Source organism: Cinclus cinclus, chromosome 26, assembly GCF_963662255.1.
Source record: "Cinclus cinclus chromosome 26, bCinCin1.1, whole genome shotgun sequence".
NCBI lineage: Eukaryota > Metazoa > Chordata > Aves > Passeriformes > Cinclidae > Cinclus > Cinclus cinclus.
The window spans coordinates 1,661,283-1,679,932 of NC_085071.1; the positions used below are offsets into that span (position 1 = coordinate 1,661,283).

An 18,650-nucleotide genomic window follows, 5' to 3' on the forward strand; every position below is an offset into this window, starting at 1 on the left:
CCCAATTCTCTCAGCCTTTCCTCACAGCAGAGGTGCTGCAGCCCTGAAGAACACTTGGTAGCTCCTCTGGAAAAGCTCCCCCAGGACAATGTCACACAGGAGGAACAGGCTGCCTCCTTCCCCTTCCCAAATATCCTTTACCCTAGCCATGATAAAAAGCAAAAAATAAAAACTGCCTTCTCTACCAACTATAAGAGGTGAGGAAATGAAGAAATTATTCATTGACAAGTACTTCACATCCCTTATCATCTCTCTTTCAAGAATCCTAACAAATATAAGTAAAAGCATTTTCTAAATCAGGCCTTTGTGCCCGATTTTGGCCACTTTGTGCTCAATGTCCATAAACAGCAATTCTCAGGCTCTTTCTCTCAGTCACTCAGTTCCTTTACTTTCATTGATCATTGGATCTATTTATTTGATTTTCAAAGACTGCACCCAAAAGATCCTTTTCCGTTTCTCAGTGGCTGCAATTTTAAGTATCAACACATTTTCACCTCGTTGCACACAAATATGAAACAGCAGAACACAAAGCCAAAGCCATTGCATTCCAGAAGCCAGGAATTCCTCTGGAATGGCAATTAAACAGTAGAGGTGATCTTCCACCTCATCAGAATCTGTTCTTCTTAACGACCCCTGAGCTCTGAGGAGCCCACAGCAGATCCAGGATGGTGTAAACATGAGAAACAAGGAGGTCCACAGAGACAGAACTTCTTCCCAGATGAGCACTGACGCCAATGAGATTTGATTACCAGAAAATGTAGTTCAGCACTGAAGCAGAGATTTGAAAGAAATCCAGAAGACAACGCCAGGCTCGATCGGCTGCACGAGGGAGCGATGCCCTGACATCCGCATGTGATGTGACACCCTGGCTGCTGGGAGGGACAGGTGAGCTCCACAAACTGCAGCAATCAGGAATCACACACTGAGAGGGAAGCTGGAGTCCCAGGGACCCAACCAAGCCTGGCTCCTGCTGCTCTCAGCCAGCAGCACCCTTGGGCTGCCCCGTGTGCCAGGCCACGGCAGGTAGGCTGCGCCTCTGGAAAGGGATGTGGAGTGCACATCCCCACAGGAGCCACTGCTGCCTTTCTGAGGATGGAAGAACTCCTCCCTTCTGCCCACACTCACTCTGGAACCCCACTTTTCACAACACGAGGGCTCTGGACACGAGCACCACGCTCCAGAACGAGTTCCAGAGCAGGTTCTTTGCACAAGAACATCCCTCCCCTCATCATGGAATGTGTGCATGCACTCAGGAATTATGTAAATCTCATTCAAGAAGAGCAATTTCCACACACTAATACAAGAATGTGTGTCACTGTAACACACTCTAGCTCCAGCCACTCCACTAACTAAGAAATCATTCCTTGCCTGCCCGGTGGGAGCACACATCCCGAAGTGGGATTCACTTCCAACCATGCTGAGAGAACTGGAGCAAAACCATTAGATCACTGAGCTTCCCAAGGGTGGGGAGAATCCAGGCTCTGTTCTGCACCAGTTCTCATCTCTGTCCTGCAAAACACGGGATAAAGCAAGACACAGCTGGATTTCACTGCACACCTACAGACACAGATGGGGTCCCACTGCACATTCCTTTCTGTCAGACCTCCAAAATCTCATTTGTTCTCCCAAACCATGGAATCCCTGAGGCTAGAAAAGATGTCTGAGACAGTCGAGTCCAAGCTGTGCCTGGTCCCCACCTTGTCCCCAGCCCAGAGCTCTGAGTGCCAGAGTCCTTCCTTGGACACCTCCAGGGATGGGGACTCCAAACCCCCCTGGGCAGTTCCAGTCCCTGAGCACCCTTTCCATGAGGAAATTCCTGCTGCTGTCCACCCTGAGCTCCCCTGGCCCAGCCTGAGGCCGTTCCCTCTGCTCCTGTCCCTGTTCCCTGGAGCAGATCCCAAATCCCCCCTGGCTGTCCCCTCCTGTCAGGGAGTTGTACAGAGCCACAAGGGCCCCCCTGAGCCTCCTTTTCTCCATCTGAGCCCCTTTCCAGCTCCCTCAGCCTCTCCTGGGGCTCCAGCCCCTTCCCCAGCTCTGTTCCCTGCCCTGGACATGTTCCAGCCCCTCAGTGTCTCTCCTGTCTTGAGGTGCCCGGCAGTGCCAGCACAGGGACAGTCACTGCCCTGCTCCTGTTGGTCACACAGTTGCTGACGCAGCCCAGGTGGCAGCAGCCTCTGGCACATCTGGGCTCATGTCCAGACTGTCTCCAGCACCCCCAGGGCCTCTCCCAGCTTTCCAGGCTCTGCCCCAGCCTGGAGCTGCTGGGGGTTGTGGTGACTCTTGGGCAGGACCCTGCATTTGACCCCACTGATCCTCCCAACCCCCCTGGCCTCGCACTGGGGGTCCAAGGACCTTTCTCAGTTCCAACAGCAGACACCCAATCCTAATCCAGGAGGACAAAAAGCATGGAATGCTTTCAGCACTCCCCCACTGCAGACTGCAACAACCCAAACCCATTTCTCCCATGGTTAATGGCCACTTCAGACCTCACACACTGCAGAGAAGCCTCTCAGCAGCTCGGAACCAAAGACACTCCTGGGGATTTTCCAGCCCCTCGAGCTGCTTGTTTGTGTCAGGCAGCCACCTCACACAGGACAACTGCACTTTCTTTCCTTTTAAATAAGATTGGAGAGCCTCAGCATTGCAAAACTCAGTGACAATTCAGAAGCAAATCCTTTCCTTGTTCCAAAGCTACCCAGACACCAGCCCCTGTCCATGTCTGGAACACTTTTGAAGGGATGGAGCTGCACCAGAAAGGGACAAAAGACAACTCTCTCAAGTGAGGATGTTATGTGTGCTGGCACCTGCTGCTCACCCATCACCCCACAAACCTAGGCAAAGACCCTCTTCCCTGTCTCCAAGCCCTCAACCACACCCTGTCACAGATTTAAGTTCTCCAAGTTATCTCATGCACAGGAGCAAAGATTCACATGCTCATCGCAGACATCAAAGATCCACAGGTCTGGGTCACCCTGGAGAGCGGAGAAACAACCCACACTCAGAGACTGGGACTGAACCCCTCCTGCTCCAGCTCTAACATAGTACCCCACACCAGGCCCTGGTGTCCCCTAGGGTAAGAAACTGCCACACAGCAATGGGGTCATCAAGATGCCTCCAGGGCTGGAGCCCCTCTGGAGCCAGGCTGGGAGAACTGGGGGTGCTCACCTGGAGAGGAGAAGGCTCCAGGGAGAGCTCAGAGCCCCTGGCAGGGCCTGAAGGGGCTCCAGGAGAGCTGGACAGGGACTGGGGACAAGGCATGGAGGGACAGGACACAGGGAATGGCTTCCACTGCCACAGGGCAGGGCTGGGTGGGATCTTGGGAAGGAATTGTTCCCTGGCAGGGTGGGCAGGGCTGGGATGGAATTCCCAGAGCAGCTGTGGCTGCCCCTGGATCCCTGGCAGTGCCCAAGTCCAGGTTGGACATTGGGGCTGGAGCAGCCTGGGACAGTGGGAGGTGTCCCTGCCATGGCAGGGATGGCACTGGATTACCTTTGAGGTTCCTTCCCAACCAAACCACCTGAGATTCCACAAAACCAGAGCTCCAGGACTCCCCAAACCCACAGCAGCCCCAAAGCTCAGCTCCTGACAGGAGCCAGGTCCCTGCTGGTGCTGCAAACTCTGGTTCATGTGATCCCAGCAAAGCCAGGCCCGGGGGGAATGGCACTTGTCAAAAGGGATTCTGCACTCAGGTCAATTAACAGCAGCCAGGGCCCCAAACTGTCCTTCTGATTACTAAACAGGGAGCTGAAGACCCAACAAATTAGCATGAAAACAACAGGGAATTTACCTTGCACATTTCCAGGCTGGTATTTTTTATTCTAGAATAATCCAAGGGAGCTTTTCATGCCCTGAGAGCGACCAGCAAAGCAGGTGAATTGTAATTTCATGTAAATATTAATGTCAACAATCTGTGCTAATACTACACCTTATATTAAGCAAATATGGTGGCTAAAATGACCTTTACATATAATGTAAATTCCAAGTGCAGGGCTGTATCACATTTCAGGTATCCCAGGTGACTACACACCAGTTTTCTGTATATTAAGGAATCCTCATTTATGTAGAATTTACATTCACCTGGGCAGACAGGCAGCCAAACTATCCAAGGCTAAATTTCACTCTCAACCCCAAAGGATTCTTTTTCTTCCTCCTTATACAAGAGATGTTTCCCAGGAAGCAAAAGGCAAGTGGAATTAAACAAAGAAATAAAACAACCAGGCATACAGGAGGAAATAAATAGGAAGTTAATTAGAAATTTCTTTGGAGAAAACAAATCTAAAAAATACTTCCTAATAAATATTTGAGGTAAGAAATATTCTAGTGATGATCAAAACTGTCTCTAAAAGTGCACCATGAAGCCAGATTTATGATTTTTTAATTTTTTTACCTTGAACGCTAAATAGACCCAAAACCTGCATTTACTGGGGATAACAGTGACAGAAGAGGTTTAAATTATCTGTTTCTATTTAGCCAATTAGAGGGCAACCAAAGCAAACCTGTGCCAGCCCCAGCTCTGCAGGTTCCCATTCCCATTCCCAAAGCTGCCTTTCCCTTTCCAGCCGTTCCTCACCCCAGGATCCACCTCCCCTCCCTCAGATTGGAGCATTTGTTCCCCCCCAATTCCCCTCCTGGCCAGGAGGGGTCTGCTCCCACCGAGGCAAGATGGGCCCTGCGAAGCCAGGAATATCCATGCAAATGGATAATTTCAATACTCCTTTGATCTGCAGTAAATGACAAGGCCCAGTGCCACCCTCAGCCTCACACACCAACTCCACAGAATCCCACAGACACTTCCAAAAGGAATTCTGAGCTCCTCTCTGCCATCCTGGCAAACAAGAGCACGGCAAGGGATGGGCACAGGGACCACAAATCCATGGAAGGGCTCGTTCCTGCTGCAGGCTCAGCTCTTGGAGGGCCTGGAAGAGCCTGCCAGGATCTCAGTCCTGCTGGGGGATCTCTTCTGTTTTGCTCCTGCACTGCTGCAGAGAAATGTGAAGTATTATTGCTGTGTTTCTCCAGAGAGACACATGTCCTGGTTTCTCAGCTCTAAGATCCCAGAATTCCAGACTGATTTGGGGTGGAAAGGACCTTGAAGCCCATCTCATCCCACCCCCTGCCATGGGAAGGGACTCCTTCCACTGTCCTAGGTCACTCCAATCTCTTTCCTATCTGGCCTGGAAGATCCAACAGCATTTTTTTCATTTGTGAGAAAACAAGATGAGAGACTCCAAGTTCTCCCTGTCTGTACATTCCAGGTGATTACCCAGAGCACCTCCCGAGTGTGATTATTCCTTGGATATTTATTTTTAATTCCTGTACACTCTGCAAATGTGAATGCGACATTTCCATCCATTTGGCCTCCATATTTTAAGTCTTGCTCAATTTGCAATTAAAAAAAATAACAACAAAAAACTTCAAACACTCCTCTAGTAAAACATACCTCAAAAAACGGTCAGCATTACTACAAGAACACCAGAACTGAGACAGAAAGAACCAAAATCAGCAAAACCAAGAAACATCCTTAGAATGCAGAGGAGAAAACCAAAACCTAGAGCTGAATACCTTGATTTATATACTCACAATTGTTAAAGGTCTTTAAATGAACTAAAGGTTTACAAACTCCAGATGGAAACAAATCCTCCTGCAGCTGAGGGAGGCTGCTTGAGGTTGTCTTGTTTGAACAGCTCACACAGGAGGTTATTTCAAAAACATCTCAGATCTGAGGGCATCCAGACACATTTACAGCATCCAGGAGAGGGGAAATGCATTCCCCAGCTGACAGCAAGGAGAGCATCACACTCCACGACAGGTTTGCCACTGACAACCAGAGCCAGGGTTAAAATATGGTATTCTATCAACTGATTACTGCACTATTTTTAGTCTTCTCCCATAACAATTGTGGGTAAAGAAAGAATGTCAAGTCACAAGTATTAGACAGGATTAGGTGGTTTAACTACTATTTTTGTAGTAAAGGATTCATGGTTAGAATTGCTACTACCATTAGCACTGGAAGCAAAAAGCCATTGAATTTGCAGATTGGCTAATGCCTTCCCTGGCATGGGGCCAGGCTGATTAATGATTCAGGGGACAGAAATAACTGCAGTGAAGGCAGCCTTGCAGAGGTGCTCTCCTTCCTTAGCTAATTCTGTTTTTCCTCCCATTTCATCCACCCAAGGAGGTGCTTCATTAGTGTGGAATTTAGGTTACCCCGCCATGTCTCAGGCACATATTAGGGTGCAGGATTCAAAAATACTGGATTAGGGAAGAAACAAGCTTAATTTTGTCCTGCTAGAGCTGGCACTACTTTGGGCAAGCCATCTTCTGCAGGGCTCCAGGTGTGTGGAGCTCCAACCCTGGAGCCCTGGGGTTGCACAAGAGCTTGGGACCACACTATCTGACCTTGGGGGGTTTTCCTTTCACTCCCAGCACTACTCTGACCTTCCCAGGCTTAAATCCAGAAGGAAGAAGATGTGGAAAAGGGATGCAATAATGTTTAAGGTGCCAAGGCACCTCTGTCAGAACAAGTGAGAGTGGCCTCGTGCCACACTGACCACGACTCAGTGAGGGTTAAGCAACAATCGAGTTTCACCCCAGAATCAAAGTGTGAACAGGGCAAGAACCACAGCCAGATGTTCCCAATAAGAGCAACTGCCCTGGAACAGAAGATATCCCTAACAAAGGCAGGAGTAACAGGAGAGCTGAGAGCAGCTCCTTGCCGGGAGGGAGCAGCATCACATGGCAGGCGCACAAAGGAGCGTTTGTTCAGCCTGACATCGGCACTCAGGGAAAACAGCCTGGGAATCGTCCCTGGTACACCTAAGAGGGAGTTCTCAGAGCCAGGCAAGCCAGAGACAATGCCCTGCAACAGCTCTTTAGGAGATTTCTGATCAGTAGCTGAAATTTGTGGCAGTTGGTGAGGAATAGGGGACTGGGATGGACTGGGAGGCTGGGGAGGGATGGAGAGGCTCAGATACACTTTAAAGCTTCACCCACTAACAAAAATGCTCCCAGGATCACAACCTGCTCTGCAGAAGCACAGGGAGGTCACAGCAACTCAGCAAACCACAAACAAGCTACTAAGGGGAAAGCAAAGTTGGGGAGAGGGGAGGAGAAAACAAGAGAAAACAAGCAGGACGAGTCCTGTAATAAACCTCTTTTCAAAGCACACTCCTACAAGATATCCACTGAAATACCTACAAAAAAGTCTTCTGGAAGCACTGAAATTTGTAAATTCAGTAATGTTAAAGTGTTTTTGCTCCTCCTGAGTGAGCACCATGACAAGGAAGCAGAGCAGATCAGCAACAACCACAGTAAATCCCAACACCACCACACCAGGTCACCTGCGCAATCCCAACTGGACAACCTTATCTGCAGCTGCCCATCAGGAACAGTAAAATCCACAGACTGGAGCAAACAGAGTCTCAAAGCAACTTTCTGAATATTTCAGGGTGTTTTCTCTCCCCTGTATATTACAAGGATTTTCCAACCTGAAATCTCCAACTAAGCCAATCTACTCCTGCTCCTTCTACCTCAGGAGAAATTTTCAGGGGGCAGCACAAAGCAGAAAACCAAATTTTATGTTCCAGATCCCCTCCCAAGCCACCCCTCTGCTATGCAGAAATCTCTGTGAAACAGATCAGCCAAACCAGACATTCCATTTCAGCAAGGAATTATGTTTCTAATTATCTGGGTATCAAATTAGCACAGCCCTTTCAGTGTCAGGGAAAGGAAAGCCCTGAGCAGCTCACTGGGACACAAGGAAGTCCCCATGAAAACTCAACAGGTTTCATGAAAGAGGGGTCAGGAACCACCTTCAAGAGCTGAGCCACAGGTGCTGTCACATGGTCTGTGTGACTCCATGCCTTCAACCCCAGCACAGACAACACATCCAATTATCTGGAGCACATTTCCACAGGCACATCAGAAATCACGGAATGATTTGGGTTTGAAAAGACCCCAAATACCAGCTCATCCCACCCCTGCCATGGGTAGGAATACCTTCCACTGTCACAGCTTGCTCCAAGCCTTGTCCAACCTGGCCTTGGACACTTCCAGGGATCCAGGGGCAAAATCCCTGTCCTAAGGAGTTTAGCCTCATTTAACAGGATTTCTCTTTGGAAGAACGAACACCAGGGCTGCCTTTGCTTCCAGGACCTTTTTAGAGTATCTTGCCACAACTTTCAGGCAAGCTCTGGCCATGGTGTCTACCAGCAGCACCCAGTATTGTGCAATGTACTCAGATCCAGCTGCTCCCAAGGCAGGAAGCAGCCTGGCTGGACGAGCTGTGCTGCCAGAATTACCTCTGCTCAAACCCCAGCTCCCAGTGAAGAACCTGCATGGTCACAACTGCCAAAAGGCAAAACTGAGCAGAAACCCCAGTCCCAGCCCTGTTGTGCTCACTATTCTTCACTAACACCATGTGAAAAATTCCCCACATTCAACAAGACCATCGCTGCAGAGTTCTATTGTCTCCAATTATTAATTAAACATGCTCTGAGAGAAAGCAAATGCCTAAAATCATTTGCTTCTACCAAGCAACTCCCACACTACCCAAGTACAACTCCGACAGCCTAAGTTTATCCAGTGACTGCAATTCCAGAGGGAGCACCACCACAGAACTCTCCCTTCACTGCAGCTCAAGCACACACACGCACGAGCCACACGACAGCGCAGCCAAGAAAACCCGGCCAGTTCTCCTCAGAACCTGCTCAGTGTGGGTCACTTGTCCCAGCTGAATATCCCGAGTGTCTTTTCACACTCCCCAGGAGCAGCAGAGGCTGTCTGGGTTTGTGAGATCTGTGTAACATTTCATAACCAAGGCAGATCCAACCCAGGCCATTCCTCACCTGGGACAATCCCGTGACCTCCCTACGTGATGTCCTGATCCCTGTCCGTGTTTTTGCTGGATAACCAGCACACAAACACTCCAGTGGAGCCAGGGTAACACTGCCCAACAGCAATCAGGCATCAGACAGCCTAAACCTGCTCACTCAGATATTAAAATTACTGGGAACTCTGACACTCAACCTCATCCTGCAGCTTTTTGTAGATAAAAAGAGAAAAAATTGCAGTTAAGCGTCTTCCATGGAAGTTTGGTGATTAAAGATTTGGAGCTGCAAACAGCTGGGATTTTGCTCAGGAGATCTGAGAGACCAAATTAGGAAATCAAAAATCTGATTCCAGCACCACTTCAATGTTCTGCAGGGACAAAGAAGACCTTATAGGACAAGTTTTTTTGTGGATGGTGAAGCTTTGATACCCAAAATTGTGAAATGACAGGGGCATCTTTAATTGCTTCATTTCATATAAAAACCCAGCCCCACACACAGCTTCCAGAGGACAAGGGGAAAATACAAGAAGAAAAGAAAGTTTCTAAGCAAAACACAGAGCATTTTCCTGCTGCACACAATGAGAGGACACCACCAGGCAGGAGCTTCTTTCCTCCCTTCCTTGGGAGAAACTTCTCCTTTAGCCACACTTGCTAAAGCCCCTCTCAGCTCAATTCCCACAGCTGCCAGGAGGAAAAGTGACCAGGAGGAAGAGCACAATGAAACCCATGGAAAATGAGGCTACTGCAGCTCAGCTGTGACTCACAGCACTCCTGGCTGTTTAATGCCACCATGAAATGGCACCATTTGGTAAAAGTCACTGCAGTGTTATCACCAACAGACACACGGCTGGCTACACACGCAACAAAAAGAATCTGGGATTCAACAATTAAAATCCCTCCACCTTTAATTACGACCTCCCAAGCTCTAGGCAGACATTAACCTATATTAGCCTATAATTATTTTTTTCTGACTTCCCATTATCTTTTAGCTACTGAGTTTCCTAGCCAGTCTTCAAGGCTGAACCATCTTTGAAAGTCTAAAACGAAAAGTACAGTAATAAAAGTGCATCCATAAGAATCTGAGAGTCAGGAGACAAGCCTAATGATTCCCTAACTCCCTGCATGTCCCAGCACTTCCTTCCACTTCTGTTCTTGCAGACCAAATTCAATTCTACCCCAGCTAAACCCAAACTGAATTAAATCATTTTGCATGTGTAAGATTAGTCCTTGCTCCAAGGAATTTATAATTTAAGAAGCAGATGTGGAGGTGGCCAAGAAGTCAAAAGGAATGGCAGTGTAAGGATTACACATATCCTGCACTCTGCTTCCCAGGAGTAAAACCCCAAGGCAAGCAGAGAACCATGGGAAAAGAAGGATGGAGCACCAAACTCTGATAGAAGTGCCCATCCATCACTGGGGCACCCAGTATCAGAGACAGAGAACAGGGTTAGTGCCCCATTTCTGAGCTGACTTGGGAGAAATCAGACACAAAGACTGGTTCAGAGATGAGTACTGAACGCAAAAACAGTGGAACTATGGCTGTAGCACATTTATCACAGTGTAAAAGCCAGCAGGAAGCAGAACAGATAAAAATCCTTGTTCATTCTGGCCTAAAAACCCCTGTTAATTCTGTATTTCCTGAGCCTCAGCTCACACAACTCACAGGGAAAACTGAGACAGCATCACACAAAATCATCCCTGTGAGCTCAATCCTGCAGGTGTGATCTGTCCACACACCTTCTCACCACTGTCCTGTTGCCAGACAATACAGCAACTGGATTTGAAAAGTTCATTTAAACTAGCATAAGTCAATGAGCTTTCCTTTCATTAAGTGGTTTTTATTTATTAGGATCATTTCATTCCAGAAGTTACTGAAGAAAATCAAGCTGAGCAACACTTCTGCTAACAACAGGGTAAGTCCCTGAAACAGGCAGGATTCTATTGTTTGAGTGAAAGTTTAAGTCTTTCCATTATTAAATAAATAGAAGTTCAAATACCAGCAGAGTTCTTAATGATTGCAAGCTTGAAGCGCCCTGTCCCCACCCCCCTTATCTTCAGTGAGTTTTGTTGTCTTTGCTTTCAGGGGTTTGCAGTGAAAGGAGGATGAAAGTGTGAGCTGGGGGAAAAGATTGAGAATTTACGACATCATTTTAATTCATTAAGTCATCTTGCCACAAAATGCCCAAATAATAGCAAGCCCTGCCCAGGCATCTCCACCCCAAGACTCTGTGGCTGCTTTGATTTGAAAAACCTACAAATCTCCAGAAAGAAATTCTTGCTTATTGTTTCTTTCACAACATAAAACATTAAGATCTCTGGCACTGATGTCTCTTGAAGCTAGTTTTACAGTTTGTGACTGAAAACTTGGATAATAAACAGAAAAGTTACATCTGTTAAATGAAGTTATTTCTTCTGAAGCGATACCTAAATACTACGTTTCTCCATAAGGGAAGAAGAATAATATTTTCCTAGCTCCTTAGCTCATATTGCAGTATTTTATGTGATTTTCCTTCCAGAACAAATTAAAAGGGCACTTGGGTTTATTTCTTTGTTGATGTACACACTGCCTTCGGTGAGGCTGCAAAATTCCCTGCAATGTTTGCTTTTAAATGGTCTGGTTGGCAACACATCCCCTGGGGAGGCACAGCAGAGGAGTGAGGGCTTGGCCACTTTGGACTCCAGAAACTGGAGGCAGGAGATGTTCATAAAGGTTGCAAAAGCTTTGTGTCTGCTGCCCTGGCAATATTTGTGGGGATCATTCTGCTTTAAAATCTGCTTACACTTGGGTTCTGCTGCCTCGGAGAAGAGAGGAAGCACTCGTGTGTCTTTGATGATTGAGCTACAGGTCACAGACAGAGTGGAGTGAGTCAGCCACTCATTTAACTGCAGCACAAGTGACAATGCAACTGCTGAAAAGACTTCTAGTAAACACCACTAGCACACAGCCTGGCCCACCACCCCTCTAGAGACTTTGAGTGGCTCTAAGAAGTTCCTAAAACCACTGGTTGGTGACACTCTTAAGGCTGCTCTTCTTAGTTCAGCTACATCACCACATTATCACCACTTTCCCTTCTAAATGGTAACCATAAAAACCCAACCCCAAAGCAAAGAAACCCAGTCAAACATACCATCAACTTCCACTCCTGTGTTGTCCAGTATTGGGAATGGTAAAAGCCCAACCGACATGCATTGGCAGTTTTGTAATACCATTACATAAGAATTATTTAACTACAGCAACAGATTTGAAAAGCAGCAGCAGTCACGGCTGTGCTGGTTCACACATCAGAAAAAAAAAATCAATAAAGGGAGCGATGAATTTTGTAAACATGCATTCGACCGTCACAGGGAGTGGACTGGGATTTGGGATTTCAACATCCTCAAGAGCAGAAACCTCTCAGCTCAGAGCTACCAGGGCACCACCACCCTGAAAAGAGGAAACAAACAGCACCACTGTTGCCACTCCAACTCCACCAGAACCAGCTCCAGCTTTAGAAGAGCACCACGAAAAGCACCTCTGAGAAGCCTGCAGGGCAGAGATGGGAAAGCTGGCAGCGGTTCTCTACCTGGTGCTCTGCGTGGATGCTGTCCCCGGTGGGCCAGCGGTGTTTGCTGTTGTTGTAGCCGCCGCCGCCGCTGCCTCCTCCCCCGAGCTGCTCCCCGTGCTGCCTCTGGAAGAAATAATCCACCATGGCGTCGTCCTGGGAGCGCCCCGCCACTCCTATGGATCCCGGCACGGGGCTGGAGTGTGTCCCTGCTGCAAGGGCCTGGTTTGCAGCTGGCTGTGGCTGAGCCTGCGAGCCTGTGCCAGATGTCAGTACCACAGGCATGGTGGGGTTGGCTGTGTCTTGAGCGTGCTGCTTCAGGTGGGGGCTGAACGAGTCCTGCCACAGAACTGCTTTTCTCTTCAACACGCACGCTACGCTCATTCCACCAACACCTGCAGGGGGGACATGGGGGAAAGAGAGGGGAAAGAGATGTTAAATCCTCCCAGCTGCAGCTCTGAGTGTTAAATAACACACCCATCTCGTGACTGGCAGGGGAACATCGCTGTGGCAAATGTGACTCCTCCAACACTCACTCGCTCCGTGAACGCAGCAGCTCCGCCAGCCCTGAAACTGCACAGAAATCCCACGTTCTGTGCTGCACGGGATCAGCAGCATGCACAAGATGCTCATGAAGCACTAACAGAACGGCAATTTCTTTGAGAGGCAACACACTGACTGGAAAACTGCTGGGAAAAAGCCCCCAACAAACCCATGGAAGGCAGTGACACCAGAACCTGCTGTGCCCATTTACACCAGGCAAAAGAGGCCTGGTCCCCACCCATACAAACTCTGGAGGCCCCCTGTATCCCAAAGTATTCCCTCTGTCATGCAAAGCAGCAGTTTCGGTTGGTTTGTGTTGTGTTGTTGTGGGGTGGTTTTTTTATTTTTTTTTTTTTTTTTTTTTTTTTGGTTTTGTTGTTGTTGTTTTGGTTTTTTTTTGGGGGGGGGGTTCAATGCAAACTTCAAATCCTGGATTTCTGCTCGCACAATTCATGGAGCCCCAAACACAGCGTGCACTCTCCCTGCTAACTCAGCTGTTGTGCTCAGAAGGCATTAAACCTACAGACATGCTTTATGGGATTCCCTGGAGAAAGAGCAGCAAACCTGGAATCTCAGCAGAACTTTCCAGAGCAGACACAGCCAGTACTGCTGGTCCTGCTGTTGATGGCACCCAGGGGAAACTGGACAACACGTTTTCAGTACCCAGAGCACTGAACACCCCAATAAAATACACCAATAAATTAAAACTCCATGTGCTTTGCATACATCCAAACGATCTGTGAGCAGGAGGAAAACCTGTGGATTAAGCTGACAACTCAATAACTTCCTATTCCCCAAATATTTTGGTAACATTCCAGCGGCACAGAACCACAGAAGTTTGTTGTTTTAAGGCAGGACTATCAGAGCAATAAAGACACTCCAGGTGTGAAGAGCAAAGTGTTCTCCCCCGTTATGTAACACTCACACAACAAGCCAAATTCATTTTTAGAGGCATAGGATAGTCTGAATTAATTTTTATTAAAAATAATTTATTACTTGAGGTACCTAAATGCAGCCCCACAGAGGGTTCTGAGGATGAAACTGGGGTGGTGGAGGCCTGAGAAGTCCAGCAGAGCAGCCCCAGGATGTTTCACTGTTGCACCTTGGTGGCTGCAGAGCTTGGCCCTGCTGCTGCCAGCAGCTCCTGAAAGGCAGTTCTGTTCCCTCCCTGCTCCTCGTAGTAGCCCTGAACAACACTCAAGTACTACAAAAAACTTCCAAGAACAATTTACTGACAGTGGGGAAATCCGAGCTCTATCTTTGATCAAACTTTGTCAGGTTTGCCCCACGAGTCGAGCGTGGGGTTAATATTCAGAGGAAAATTACTCTAAAAACTGCAGAGATCAGGCTGTTTTAATTGCACCTCCAACATAATTTGGTGCTGCACACACAGAGCCCCCAGGGCCACTCTGCAGGGCCTTTTATACACTCACAACTCAAATACCAGGGACATCCAACAGGACTCACTCCTCCAGCTTTCAAAGAGTCTGGAAATCACCTTCCCCACACACTTGAAAAAACACTGAAAACACGATATGACTAAATCTTGACCGACTTTAAGACTACAATTTAGTTTAATGGCATTTTCCTCTTAATTTCCCTTTAACAAACAATATCAAAATGCTTCAGTAACATCACATTGAGCACTCAAGCTCCTTTATGCAAACAGAACAAAAAAAAATTAAGTAATTAATGGTAAGAAATTAATTTATCATCAAACGGAGGTGTGTATTAACTGCAGCAATGAAATCTGAGCAGCCCCTGGAAAGGAAGTTACAAGTTATCTCAGGGCAGACTGTAAAAAAAGCCAAACAAAGGAAGATACTATGAATCCCCACAAAAAAAAAAAAAAATCCAGTATCTATAGATTGTGACAAGCCCATTTCCAGTGAGAAACAAGGTACAAAGTTGCACTGCCACAGCCTTTGCTCCTTCAAAAGGCTGCAGGTCTGTCCTCCACAGACGCGAATCAATTTCAGGGTTCATAAAGGTGTTATTGTAAAAGTCAGGAGGGTCCAGAAAATCTCAGTCAATGGATTAAGGAGAGGCTGCTCCCAGCCACTTCCTCTTCGGGCTGCTCCAAACACGAGCAGAAAACTTGGCAAAGGCGACATTTTGAAAGGGAGCAAAGGGGAAGGGAGCATTGTGGGTAGTTCAAGTTTAGTTCCAGGCCGTGTTTTTATGGGAATGCCGCGTTCGAGGCAGCGGGACAGCTGAATCCTGTCATTCAAACTCCCGGAGCCCCGGGAATAGTGCAGTCACCTACACAGGCACGGGCAAACGCGCAGCTGCTCAGGGCCTCCAGAGCCTCTTTCATTCCCCAACTCTTCCCTAAAAACAGAGGATCGGCTTTTCCCAGGTGAAAGCGTTCGCTAGGCAGAACCCCGGATTTGCAAACAAAGGCTTCCACGCTGCTACACCGCGCTCAGGGCAGGCGGTTCTGCTTTGCCCTGCACGAAAACACGGCGTGGAAATGAACTGCTCCACAATTCTGCAGGCAGAATACTTCAGATTATGGGACATTCCACAAACAACAAAAAACTTCGGAGGAATCTCCCTGCAAGTTTGAAGCACCGGTGGTGACAACACTGAATAAAAGAGCTTTAATCCACACAGAGCCCGGCTCTGCAGTCATATCCTCACAGCTCTGATTCCGTATTCCCCTCAAAAATCGCAGATTATTACAATATTAATGCGGTGTAAAACGCCCGTTTTAAAAAAGTTCAACCCCAAAGCAGAGGCGTTTGAGTTGGGTGGGCTTTTTTTGGGAAGTTCCACTGGAAATGAAAGCAGAGCCATTGTTTGAGAGCTGTGTGGCCTAGCAGAACTTTTAACGTTATCCCTGGGTTTTCCTGAAAACCTAGGGAGACGCAGAACTGAATTCCTGACCCATCGGATTCCCAAAACCAGCATTAAAACCCAACAGGACCCACGGCCCTCCTTACCCCTCCATCCCTCTTAATAAAGAAAATTCCTTACTCATGATCTGCCTAATAAAATCTCTGCTCCGAACAAAGTTATTAAACATTGACCAAAGCAAACAACAACAACAACAACAACAAATCAGAGCATTTCTCAGGTTAGGGCGAGAGGCTCTTAAAATTCCAAGTTTGCAGGTCACAAGGGCCGAGGCTGTTGTTACGTGAGCACGAGATAAAAACAAGGGGGGAAAAACCCCACACGAACACAAAACCCCCAGGGTCACCCAGAACATCTGAAAGGATTGTTTGCTTTTTTTCCTCCCTCCCCCTATCCGCCCCGACCTCCTCCTCTTCCAGGGACCCCCAGAGCCGCCGAAACCCCCCCAAAACCGGGGGGAAGGAACCCAACCACCCCCCGCAGCCCTAGGGGCAACAAAGCGGGGCCTCGGCCGGAGCGACAGAGCGCCCCGGGATTGAGCCCCCGGGAGAAGGGGGAGCCCCCCGGGGACGAAACCCTCCCGGGAGAAAGGGGAGACCCTCCCCAGGAAAGGGGGGAGCCCCCCAGACCAAGAGGGAGCCCCCGGCGGGCTGGGCCCGGGGCAAGGCGGGCGAGGGCTGTGAGGGCTGCTCCCCCGCGCCCCCCCCCCAACAATAACCCCCGTCCCCGTTACCGGAGCGCCCGCGGGCCGGAGCTCGGGGCCCGGGGGCCACCCCGCGCCCCCTCCCCGCTAACAATGGGCCCAGGCCGCGGCCCCGACACGGAGCCGGGCGGGAGCGCCGGCGCAGCGCCCCCGCCGCCGCTCGCCTTCGGGGCGGCCTGGGGCCTCTCCTCCCGCGCCCCCCGCCAATATGCGCCCACGGGCGGGTCCGCGGGGGTCCGCGGCGCGGCGGGGCCGGCCCCGGGCCGGTACTCACGGGCGGAGCGCTCGGATGCAGACGGATGCCGGGCCCCCCCCGGCCGCTCGCCGCTGCCTCTCCCCGGCCGCTCACTCCGACAACATGGCGGCGCGGCGGGGCCGCGGCCGCGCTGCACCACGGGAAGGCGAGGCCGCTCCAGCGCCGCCGGGACGGGGCGGGATAGACCGGGAGGGATCGGGATGGGATGGGATGGATCGGGATAGACCGGGAGGGATCGGGATGGGATGGGATGGATCGGGATAGACCGGGAGGGATCGGGATGGGATGGGATGGATCGGGATAGACCGGGAGGGATCGGGATGGGATGGATCGGGATAGACCGGGAGGGATCGGGATGGGATGGGATGGATCGGGATAGACCGGGAGGGATCGGGATGGGATGGGATGGATCGGGATAGACCGGGAGGGATCGGGATGGGATGGGATGGATCAGGATAGACCGGGAGGGATCGGGATGGGATGGATCGGGATAGACCGGGAGGGATCGGGATGGGATGGGATGGATCGGGATAGACCGGGAGGGATCGGGATGGGATGGGATGGGATGGATCGGGACAGACCGGGAGGGATCGGGATGGGATGGGATGGATCGGGATAGACCGGGAGGGATCGGGATGGGATGGGATGGATCGGGATAGACCGGGAGGGATCGGGATGGGATGGGATGGATCGGGATAGACCGGGAGGGATCGGGATGGGATGGGATGGATCGGGATAGACCGGGAGGGATCGGGATGGGATGGGATGGATCGGGATAGACCGGGAGGGATCGGGATGGGATGGGATGGATCGGGATAGACCGGGAGGGATCGGGATGGGATGGGATGGATCGGGATAGACCGGGAGGGATCGGGATGGGATGGATCGGGACAGACTGGGAGGGATCGGGGTGGGATGGATCGGGACAGACCGGGAGGGATCGGGATGGGATGGGATGGATCGGGATAGACCGGGAGGGATCGGGATGGGATGGATCGGGATAGACCGGGAGGGATCGGGATGGGATGGGATGGATCGGGATAGACCGGGAGGGATCGGGATGGGATGGATCGGGACAGACTGGGAGGGATCGGGGTGGGATGGATCGGGATAGACCGGGAGGGATCGGGATCGAGATCGGGATGGGATGCGATGGACCGGGAAAGATCGGGATGGGATGGGATGGGACGGGACGGGACGGGACGGGATGTCCCGGGATGGGGTGAACCGTCTGGGACGTGCCCGGGCTAGCCCGACCCTGCTACAGTGCCGAGGCTGGGGTCAGCCCTGCCAGCGTGGCCCCGTCCAGGCCGGAGTTGCGGGCACAGCCCCGCGTTCAGCCCCGCGCTGCCGCTGGCACAGTCACCGGCGCTCGCTGAGCTGGCGGGATGTGGCTGAGCCCCCCTCTCCCCCCAGCCTGGGCACCCTGATTTCCCCCCTAGTCCGTGCATCCTCAACGCTGCCTGGACGGGCCCCAGCCCTGGCACTCCCAGCCTGTGCACACCGAGCCCCTCTAAGCCGGGACACCCCAAGCCTCCCAGCTTGTGCACCCTGAGCCCCCAAAGCCTGGGCACCCCGAGTGCTCCCCGTCCGAGTCCCCCACAACCTGTGCTCCCGGAGTCCCCCCAGCCTTGGCACCCCCAGCCTGGTCCCCCCGAGCCCACAGCAGCACGGATCCCCCTCCTGCCCAGAACCGCACCGCGGGCACCGAGCGCCGGCTGCAGAGCGGCGCCTCCTCTCACCCTCCACCAACAGCCAAACCCAATTTTGGGGTGGTTCTCCCTTCGTGCCCCCCCCCCCCCTTTGCCATGCCCCCTGCCCACAGAGCCGGAGCTGAAGGGAACTACAGCCCCCGGCGTGCGGCGCTGGGCGCGGAGCCCGGGCAGGGAGCGGCGCTGGACGCCGGGAGCGGTAGTT

The 18,650-nt window shown here is 50.7% G+C and overlaps 1 protein-coding gene across 11 annotated transcripts in view; it reads right to left on the minus strand.

The window, feature by feature from the left end:
* The window catches only part of PUM1 (pumilio RNA binding family member 1), an 85,231-nt gene extending 68,388 nt beyond the window's left edge, over positions 1–16,843 (minus strand). For 8 of the 11 annotated variants that reach the window (XR_009933979.1, XM_062509264.1, XM_062509263.1 and 5 more), the window contains exon 1: positions 12,394–13,897. Coding sequence is in view for 10 of the 11 variants with exons in the window: in XM_062509264.1 (XP_062365248.1) it covers positions 12,394–12,756 (363 nt within the window). In the remaining variant the exon portion in view is untranslated. Of the gene's footprint in view, positions 1–12,393; positions 13,898–13,920; positions 15,278–16,507; positions 16,540–16,751 lie in introns of those variants that run through there. The other 3 variants (XM_062509257.1, XM_062509259.1, XM_062509258.1) reach the window with 3 other exon arrangements.
* Between the last annotated feature and the right edge of the window lie 1,807 nt (positions 16,844–18,650).